The 10,708-nt window shown below is 44.9% G+C and overlaps 1 protein-coding gene and 1 long non-coding RNA gene across 2 annotated transcripts in view; both read left to right on the top strand.

Annotated features, from left to right (window-relative positions):
• Window positions 1-3,424: 3,424 nt before the first annotated feature.
• On the top strand, window positions 3,425-6,424 carry LOC129187531 (uncharacterized). The gene is made up of 3 exons (XR_008572432.1): window positions 3,425-3,518; window positions 6,103-6,193; window positions 6,357-6,424. It is a non-coding gene; the product is annotated as an uncharacterized LOC129187531 (long non-coding RNA).
• Window positions 6,425-6,430: 6 nt separating this feature from the next.
• dnah7 (dynein, axonemal, heavy chain 7) overlaps window positions 6,431-10,708 on the top strand; it is an 83,558-nt gene continuing 79,280 nt past the window's right edge. Inside the window, exons 1-6 of the mRNA XM_054786392.1 lie at window positions 6,431-6,486; window positions 6,720-6,771; window positions 7,057-7,237; window positions 9,358-9,430; window positions 9,535-9,660; window positions 9,795-9,914. Of these exons, the coding sequence (XP_054642367.1) occupies window positions 6,431-6,486; window positions 6,720-6,771; window positions 7,057-7,237; window positions 9,358-9,430; window positions 9,535-9,660; window positions 9,795-9,914 (608 nt within the window). The remainder of the gene's footprint in view (window positions 6,487-6,719; window positions 6,772-7,056; window positions 7,238-9,357; window positions 9,431-9,534; window positions 9,661-9,794; window positions 9,915-10,708) is intronic.

Here is a 10,708-nt window from a genome sequence, read left to right as displayed (position 1 = left end):
CAGGGACTAAAGGGCGAGCAACACCGGAAGAAACGTCGCACCATAAAACGGCACCCGAGTCGCCAACTGGAACGCGCTGCACGTGAAGGCCAGAGGTTGCAGAACGGAGAGCACGCACGCTGTCATCATGCTCTTGATCCCGTGCCATGGCGGCATAGTCCAAACCAAGCTGGACCGTGCTGGCGATCGCCCTGGACAGACAGTCAGCCACTACGTTGGCCTTCCCCGAGACGTGTCTGATGTCGGTGGTAAACTCCGAAATATACGAAAGTTGTCGCTGTTGCCGCGCAGACCACGGTTCCGCCGTGCGCGACATCGAGAACGAGAGGGGTTTGTGATCCGTGTACGCGGTGAAGTCACGGCCCTCCAAAAGAAAACGGAAATGACGCACCGCTAACCAAAGGGCCAATAACTCTCTATCGAAAGCGCTATACTTGCGCTCACGAGGCGCCAATTGGCGACTAAAAAAGGCAAGTGGCTGCCAGGCGCCGTCAACCCACTGCTCACGGACCGCCCCCACTGCGTAATCAGACGCGTCGGCAGTGAGGGCCACGGGTGCGTCGGGCCGAGGATGTGCCAGCAACGCCGCCTGTCCGAGTGCAGCTTTGGTAGCCTCGAACGCCGCCAACCTGTCCGCCGACCATTCAATGACCTGGCTGGGAGACGTACCTCTGAGTGCTTCGTACAGTGGGCGCATGACGTGCGCCGCGTGACGTATGAAACGGTGGTAGTAAGCCACCATCCCCAAAAATTCCCTGAGTCCCCGCGCCAACCGTGGACGTGCGAAACCGGTGACGGCCTCTACTTTGGAGGGGAGTGGAACCACGCCGTCTTTGTCCACGAGATGGCCGAGGAACTGTACAGACTCGACCCCAAAAACACACTTCGCGGGGTTCACGATAAGACCGTGGGCGTTCAGTCTCTCAAACAAGTCCCTCAGATGCTGTAAGTGTTCCTGAACGCCCTCGCTGGCAACAAGAATGTCGTCCAGGTAGACGAACACGGATGGCATGTCCCGTAGAACTGAGTCCATTAACCGCTGGAAAGACTGCGCAGCGTTTTTCAACCCGAACGGCATCCTCAAAAACTCAAAAAGTCCGAATGGCGTAATGACGGCCGTTTTGGGAACATCGGTGGGGTGAACAGGCACTTGATGATAGCCGCGCACCAGGTCGATCTTGGAGAACACGACGCAACCGGCGAGGTGCGCCGAAAAGTCCTGCACGTGAGGCACAGGGTATCGGTCGGGTGTGGTGACGTCGTTAAGACGACGATAATCCCCGCACGGCCTCCACCCTCCGTCGTGCTTGGGCACAATGTGTAGCGGAGACAACCAGGGGCTGCTGGAGCGTCTAACAATCCCCAGCCGCTCCATGTTCTCGAACTCGGCCCGAGCCACAGACAGTTTAGCCGGATCGAGGCGACGCGCGCGGGCATGCACTGGTGCGCCAGAAGTGACAATGCGGTGAACGACACCGTGTTTAGCGGAGACGGCGGAGAAGGTAGGGCGGGTGAGGTCTGGGTACTCACGTAACAACCGGCAAAACACATTGTCCTCCGCGAGCGAGTTGGAAAGGCAAATAAGTCCGGCCGCACCCCTGACCCCGGGAATGGAAAGGAATGTCCGAGCGTCCACCAAGCGTCCATTAACAACGTCCACCAGCAGGTTGTGCGCACAAAGGAAGTCCGCCCCAAGGAGGGGAAAGGCGACGTCCGCGACGACAAACTCCCACACGAACCGTTGACTGCCAAAACGCAAATCCAAAGTCTTTAATCCATACGTCCGTATAGGCGTATCATCCGCTGAACGGAGTGCTGGACCGGGTGAAGCATCAGCCTGCTCCCCAGCCGCTGCCGGTATCACGCTCCTCTGCGCGCCGGTGTCGCACAGAAACTTGCGACCGGAGAGAGAATCCACCACAAAAAGCAGCTGGTTGGGAGTGCCCGCCACCCCGGCCACTACAGGGGGCGGGCACCGGCGTTTCCCGCCGCTGAGTAAGTGCATGGCGGCCGGCATGCCCTCGCCTTGGCCCCGAAGCGGGCGTGGTAAAAACACCAGCCTTCTCGATGGTCGCGCTCCCGTCGACTCCCCCGCTGGTCGGCTGATGCGCGCATCTCGCGCGCAGGGGCCAGGTACTCGGAAGGTGCTTGCACCGGCGCCACTTGCTCGTGCGCCGTATGAGGGGTCGCAGTAAAATAGGCTTCTGCCTCCTCTGCGAGAGCGCGCGGGTCCGAGACGTCGGAGTTGCCGAGGGCGGTGCGCACTTGCACGGGGAGTTGTCGCAGGAACAGCTCTCTGAAGAGCGAACCCGGCTCCTCGTCGCCCAAGAGGTTCAGCATATGGTCCATTAGTTGAGTCGGTGAGCGTCCGCCAAGGCCGCTAATGTCCAGTAGCCGACGGGCCCGCTCACGCCGGGACAGGCTGTGCACTCTGAGTAGGTGTCCCTTCAGCGCGCCGAATTTATCCCGGGCCGGCGGCGAGGTGATGAAGCGGACCACCTGGGACGCGGTCCTGCTGTTTAGCGCCGTAACGACATGCCAGAACTTCTTCTCGTCGTCTTCAATGCCGCGAAGACCGAACTGCGCCTCGGCCTGCGCAAACCACGCTTCAGGTGCCGACTCCCAGTACTCTGGCAACTTAAGTGTGGCGTTGTCCGCCATTGTGTTCGCCGTGGTCCCGGAGACTACAGGTCCACTGTCGGGGTCACCAATGTGGTGCCAGGAAGAAGGAGTCGTAGGCGGAGTTATTGGAACAGCAACTGGCAACATTTATTTCCCTGCTCCTCTCGAGCTTACAACCTGACAGAGCGAAATGCACATGTCTCCCTACTGCAAAGACAAGGGTCCCTCAACCATAAGGGCCCAGGTGAAACTGCGACTGACATAAAGTTCCTAAGGGTGAATTATGTCCAACATGCGCCACAATATATATATATTGACAATTTTCCATATCTATTTGTTCATTTTGTTCAATTTTGATGATTAATCATCATAGCATTATTTCTCTCCATGCAGTTTAGCTTCATTTTCTTAATGTGCCCTGAGATGCATTTTGCAAGACTCCTGGGTGAAGAATATTGTGGGCAAGGTTCCCGGTCACTTGAAGAACCAGAACCAAACGCTGGACCTGCTACTTGATGAAGTAAAGGAGGACTACTTGCTCAGCATCAAGACTGCAATCTAATTATTGAGTCCCTCTTAAAGCGATGAGCTTTAAATGCATTTTGCACATTCAGTAATTATGTTTTTAAAGGACATTGAAAATGTTTATAACAAAAAAAATAAGTCTTGGTTTGACTTTAAGTTAGTGATATTTCCGCTATCTACTGTTTAACCTACTAAGTTAGAAACATCACCAACATGGGGTATTTGGCGAGCGAGTGTGCGCGCGCGCTCACGTTGTTACCATAACAACAGTTTGAACAGTTTCAACAAGAGGAGGCGTTCACTTGCTCGAGATGAAGAAGAATGCAAGTTTTTGGGATTTTCCTGCATTCTCACCACTGAGACCACTGCATGTGAGTCAAGTTCACTTGTGTTACAAAATACGAAGCGAATTTCCTTGTGTTCAGACCATATTTACTCAACTACTCCGTTTGTAGTTAGTGTGGAAAATGTTCAGATTTAATCCCAATATTTCGTCATATAAGACATTCTTCAAAAATGGTGTGACTGTTATTCGTGGCGTACAGTTATTTCAATGTCCTTGTCCTTTTGAAAAAAATTGCTCTATCAAACATGACCGCGTTGTTTTAACTGTTGTTTAATTGTGGACTTTTACATGTGTTGGCTTTTCAAACGCCTCTAATGCGATAGTGTTTACTTTTCGTGGTTGTGGCGTCACAGATTTGTGTTGCGGTCGCTGCCTGTGGGGCGTTCACGTGACCATGTGTCGGCTTATGACGTATCTTTTAATGTAGGTTCACTACATTATTGCTAGTTAACGGGTGACTCTTGTTGTTCAGATGTCTTTTTGAAAAATTTTAACTTCTAAAATGTTTGTGGACGTGTGGTCTTCTCCATGGTAAGCATAGTTGTTTGCACCTGCCTACTTATTAACTGGTTACATCAATGCCAGGGGTGTCCAAAGTGCGGCCCAGCAGCCATTTGCGGCTGGCAGCTCAGTTTTTACTGACCTTCGGTATAATCTAAACATACAATTCATTATGAATGCAATATATTATTAGCTATTACACTGATTTGCTTGATTACCTATAACACAAAGCTAAATTGTAGATGTTTTATTCGGATAGCTTAGCATATATTGACCTACACTGGATTGCTTTTAGAATCTTTAATGCACAAAATGTAAAGTGCCCCACCTGTCAGATTTTCTGTACGCGGCCCTTCAGTGGAAAACACCCTGCTCTCTGCTTTTTGTTTTATTTTTATTTTTTTGCCAGCGATGTAAACACATCTTTCTCTCTAGGTCAGGGGTGCTCACACTTTTTTAGCCTGCGAGCTATTTTTAAAATGACTAAGTCCCCCTAAGGCGATCGACGTAATGGGCACCCCTGCTTTAGACGAACAGATTCGCCGTCAAACTTTCGATTGGTCGACTGGCTTTTAAATGACTAAAAAAAACACATTTGGGTAGGATGTACAAAATTACGGTGAGCCCATTTAAGAAGGGTTTGGTATTGTTTACAAATGTGCAAGCAGTGGCTATCTTTGGTTATGTCAACAACTGCTTATGTCAACCAATCCAAGGGATGTCATCTTTAAAAAGGATTTCACTCTTGTGTTGGGTACGAATCTCCGTTGGGCATCTCTGTCAGGTTCTCCCCTTGTGCGCGTGGGTTTTCTCCAGGTACTCCGGTTTCCTCCCATATTCCATATTAGGTTAGGTTGGCGGTTCTAAATCTATACAGTACGTGCCCTTGTTGACTGGCAACCTGTCCAAAGTCTGCTGGGATAGGCTCCAGCATACCCCCAAGACCCTAGTGAGGATAAGTGGCATAGAAGATGGATGGATTACAGTATACAGGGGTGTGAAAAAGTGTTTTCCCCCTTCCTGATTTATTTTTTTATGCATGTTTGTCACACTTGTTTCGGCTCATCAAACCAATTTAAATATTAGTCAATGACAACACAACTGAACACAAAATGCAGTTTTTAAATAAAAATTATTATTATGGGAGAAAAAAAATCCAAACCTACATGGCGCTGTGTGAAAATATGATTGCTCCCTAAACCTAATAACTGGTTGGACCACCCTTAGCAGCAACAAGTGCAATCAAGCGTTTGCAATAACTTGCAATGAGTCTTTTACAGCGCTGTGGAGGAATTTTGGCCTACTCATCTTTGCAGGATTGTTATAATTCAATGTATTTGAAATTCAGCCACATTAGAGGGTTTTCGAGCATGAAGCGCCTTTTTAAGGTCATGCCACGGCATCTCAGTAGGATTCAGGTCAGGACTTTGACAAGGCCACTCCAAAGTCTTCATTTTGTTTTTCTTAAGCCATGGTGGACTTGCTGGTGTGTTTTGGATCATTGTGCTGCTGTAAAAACCAAGTTTGTTTCAGCTTGAGATCACGAACAGATGGCCGGACATTCTCCTTTAGGATGTTTTGGTAGACAGCAAAATGGCTAGGTGTAGCGTTTGTTTCTATGGCGCTATGTGAAATCAATGCACCCAGTAAGGACATTCTGGCAATGCTTAAAATTACAAAAATATGGTAAAATACTGTAAGTATTATATGTTATCATGAATGCGCCTGCTAGTACATGGTCACAGCATGTATATGAAACCATAAAACCTTGTTGGAGGTGTTTTAATAGCGGGCTTTCTAGATGGAATAGGTGTGTCACATTACATACATTAATTACCTGCCTTTTTTTTTTAGCTGTTTTTATATCTTTAGAACACAAAGACAAGAAAAACGTGTGTTTATGTCTCACATAAGGATTGTGGATAATGAGTAAAATAAAATAAAAAATGCAGTTTTCCTTTTATATCAAGCACAGCTAACACAAAGCAGTCTTTTACAGCCTGTCAAACAGCCCAAACAAATCAGACAAGTATTACATGCAATATGTGTTGTTTTAAAATGGACAAAAAAGGGGGAAAACATATTGCATGTTATTTTTGACTTCCAAGATCCACCAAGAAGAGCCGTGGATGGAATCAAGACCTTCATTTTCACCATGTCTGCACATCAAGCCGGACTCTATGGGAACAGATGGAGAAAGTGAGTCACATGTGAAATGACAGTCCCATACCTGAGTTGTGTATCCTATCAAATCTACGTTGAAAAGTTGGTATGCAGCATGACAAAGCATGTTTTAAATTGAAATTGTGTTTTACAGTAAATTATGGTTATGACTGAACACAATCATTTGTGTATGTTGCAGATGGAGCGGTCGAGACCGTGTCAAATCTGGGAAGCTCTCCGACTGTCATTCCCAAACCCTCAACCAGCGAGCGCATGCTCCCGATTAAAAAACGCAGGAGTCTCAGAAAAAGTCTTGTCAAATTCATATGGTATGTTGCAACTTTTATTTCACCTGTTAATATTTCTTATTCATTGTATGTACTGTATGTTGACCATAGCTATTTATCCCCATCTACATAAATATTACCTTCACAGCAGCTCAAGAAAGCCATGCACAACTAACCACTTGAAGAACATTGAACATTTTCTGGTCATAATGAATATCTTTGACCGTTTTTGCACAAAACTTTATACATTACCAAACTTGAACTTTTTTTTTTAGCCAACAGCACCAGGAAGAGGATGACAGCTTATTGAAGAGTGACTTTGAAAAGGTGACATTCCAATATACTACTTTTTTATACAGTAGATCATCAAATATTGTTTAAGTGCACCCAATTATCTACATCTGCTTTTCTGACAGTAAATCTGATCAAAGTTTAAATGGATGCCTTACACTTATATACTGTATATCGTATTTTCTTATCAGTACAGGTTAAAACGGTCACATTTTTTACATTCAAAAAATATGTAAGGTCTTGGTTGCAGCCTTCCAAATAATAAAATCTACTTCAGGCATGAATTGTTCTAACAACAGGTTATTTATACCTTCCTGTCAGAAATACTACCAATATATCCAAAATGGCATCAACCTGGAGCATCTAACTCCTCTGCAAGACTCCTGGGTGAAGAATATTGTGGGCAAGGTCCCCGGTCACTTGAAGAACCAGAACCAAACGCTGGACCTGCTACTTGATGAAATAAAGGAGGACTACTTGCTCAGCATCAAGACTGCAATCTGTAATTATTCAGTCCCTCTTAAAGTGATGAGCTTTAATAACTGTCGTCTGATGTATTTGAAATCAACAAACTGACAGTAAAATATATATATATATATATATTATAATATGTATTTTATATTTATTTTATTATACCATATCATATTTAGCATTAATTAATTACTTATATTTAGTGTTTTTTTTTTTTTAAATCACATGGGAGGGCAAGGTGAGGAACGGTAAGTAGGAAAATTTGGTTCACTACAATAATGTAATGAATTTAAATGAAAATACCTAAACGTGAGGACGTTTCTCAGAAATTTATAGGTGAGATTAAAACATTAGGTCAATAGATTACAAATTATAATTAATCTGTTATTTTAATCTCTTGACAGTACTGATTACATTATATGCCACCACAGCTGTGGCATATCAAGATGATCAGACCGCACAGGTGTGCTTTATTGTGCCTCATTGCACAGGTGTGCCTTAAGGTGGCCACAATAAAAGACTACTCCAAAATATGTTAAGTTTAACCATAGTTTGGACCCCAGATATCTTGACACCACATATTTGAGATGTCCTTGGACTCCCATTCATTTTTCCAAGATGATTGGATGGAGATGTCAGCTGGTGGTGGGTTCTTCCAAACAGGTTGTGTAGATCAAAAGGTGTCCAAAGTGCAGCCCGTAACTTATCGGCCCGCAGCATGTTGTAGAAATAAAATTAAACACAAAAAAACCCCAGCAAAAATGGGTAAAAAGGCACAATGTAAAGAAAAAGGTTAAATGTTAATAACAATGACTAACAAACCTTTAGCATTAAACATTTAAAAAAATGTTTAGCCTTTTTATAAAATAAAAGAATATCAAAGTGGCAACTGGCATTCTTTAGATTTTTCTGTATGCTTCCCCTGGTGGGAAAATTTTGGACACCCTTGGTCTACATTACAGGCCAAAAGTTTGGACACACACGTTACGACCCGAAGGAACACAACATATTTAAAGAGGAGACAGGAAGAGCAAGTCACTTAAGTGTATTAATGTATAAACTTAGAAAAAAGACAAAAAAAAACCCTCTCCCGTGCCCAAAGAAAAAGTCCTGATGCGCCGGCCCAAACAAACAAAAGGACGGTGAGGTAAACAGGTCAACTCTGTACAGGGCTGTCGTCCTGGCGCCTCACCGCTACCCCTAAACAAGGAAAAAGACAACTAAATCCCTAAACAAACAAGAACTAAAAGATACTAATAGAAAAACACAAAAACCAGCCTGCTGGTCGCTATTAAGCCAGCAGCAAGCAAGACGCAGCTGAGTGGCCCTGGAGCATGCCGAGATGGAACCAAGTCTGCCACAAACAGAGGCAGCACGCAGCGTGGAAGGTGTAATGCGAGAGCCAGAGTCAGACAGACTGAGAGCACACCTGCACCCATTTATAGGCTCCAAAAAAGGGGTGGGGCCAATCAGCTGCTTCTTGCAAAAAGACCAAAAAGATCAAGCAACAAAAAATGCTCAAACTTAACAACACACAACACAACTGATGGTCCCGAACCCCATTAATAAGGCAAGAAATTCCACTAAGGAACCCTGACAAGGCACACCTGAGAAGTGAAAACAATTTCAGGTGACTACCTCATGAAGCTCATTGGGTGAACACCCAAAGGTTTGCAGCGCTATCAAAAAAGGAAAGGGTGGCTACTTTGAGGAATCTAAAATATAAGACATATTTAGAGTTATTTCACATTTTTTTGTTAGTACATAATTCCACGTTTGTTCAGAGTTTTGAGAGTCTACAAAGTTAATATTCATGAAAATAAAGAAAAGGAGGTGTGTCCAAACTTTCAGCCTGTACTGTGGATGGAAGTCGGGCAGTGGATAGGTTGAAAATGTTCATGTTGATTGGCAGATGAGGGATGCTTTGGCCTTTTGCCTCCTGGAAGTGAGGAGTACTCGCTGGATGGAGGGGCGATGTTGGATATAGGGAGCCTTGTGGGATAGAACCAAGCTGCACAGAGAGTTCTCAGCTCATATTCAAACCTCCTGGCAATGAGGCATATGTGCTGCCTACATTAGAAAATCTGGCCAAGGTTTTATCAAGATGTCCACTGTGCTGTGTGTAATCTAATCTATACTTTGTGATTGCAGTGAAATATACATTCAGTGATCCAGTAGAAATAGATGAGGACCCAGAGAAAGACCTTCCTCCTCACAGGCTTGAGTACATTTGTATTGCCTACATTTTAAATGATTGAGAATGAAATAGTCCAATTTGACAAGGGGGAAATATGTTTTTTCAATTATTTTTTCATCTCCAATTGTCAGATTGGTGAGGGTGCCAAAAGCATGGAAAGACTCCTTCGTGTATGCGCAAAAGAGGATGAACAACTGGCTCCACTCTTTTAACCCTACCATGCAGCAAGTGCTCAACCTGTGGCACGTTTCTTACAAGTATGTATGCGCTTATTACTTGAATTGGACCTTTCCTTTAAAGTCAGCGTATTTGTACAATCGCATCTGAAATATTTGGCAATTGCATGTCGTTGAAACTAACATGGTATGCCATGTTACACCTCCTCTTTCAGACAGATGCGACTGATCGACACGGCGGAGATCCGAAGAAGAACAGAGTCCATGGAATTGTCCGCATTTCAGCAAAATTGTAATGGTCAGATTGGCAACGTCAGAGGAGTCCTTCTGAACAAGTGAGCCAAACATACCATCAAGAAGACGCATTTAAATTGTGAATGTAGTATTCTACATTGGTCACTCGGTGTCAGTAATCCAAATCATTTTTCACATGGGAAATTAGGTAAATAAAGAAAATCATTTCATAAAATATCAGTTATTAACTTTAAGTAACATATTCTTCACTGTGTAAAGTCACTGTTTGATTTCTAAGATACTTCAATTCAGTTTTTGATCATACAGGGGTCTCAAACTGTTACCTTACCTGGGGGCCGCTGGAGGTAGAGTCTGGGTGGGGCCGTGCCGCATCGAGTAATCCAAAAAAGAAGGTTTTAAAGTATTAAAAAGTGTTCTGTCTAGGGAGGTCCGATATTGGGTTTTCTGCCGATATCCGACATGCAGATATTGCCCAACTCTCGATTTCCAATACAGACATCAACCGATACCGATATGTGTAACATCACATATCTCCTGTCATGGAATTAACACCGCCGCCACGAGTGCCTGCCTTTCAAGCAGCTCTGTTTGTTTATTCAAGCACATTTTTACGTGCCATGAGAGCGACGTCCCACATCGGTGTGATTCCCTGTTTACTGAGGTATCGAGGTATCTAAGCTCAGATGAAAGTCAAGCAGCTAGCAAGGAAGTGGAGATTGAAGCCTTCGGTACCTTCTATTATCATGGGAACCGTGTATTCACGACCTGGCAAGATCGACAGGCTGGCAAGAACTTCAAGACCTTCAGGGAGTGAAGCTTATTTATGCCTCACGAATGGCTAACAGCTAGCGTCTCAGAGGCTAACATGGAGAGC

Source organism: Dunckerocampus dactyliophorus, chromosome 9 (assembly GCF_027744805.1).
Source record: "Dunckerocampus dactyliophorus isolate RoL2022-P2 chromosome 9, RoL_Ddac_1.1, whole genome shotgun sequence".
Classification (NCBI taxonomy): Eukaryota; Metazoa; Chordata; class Actinopteri; order Syngnathiformes; family Syngnathidae; genus Dunckerocampus; species Dunckerocampus dactyliophorus.
Note: the sequence above shows the minus strand (reverse complement) of the source record. Positions and strands in the feature narration are given on the sequence as shown.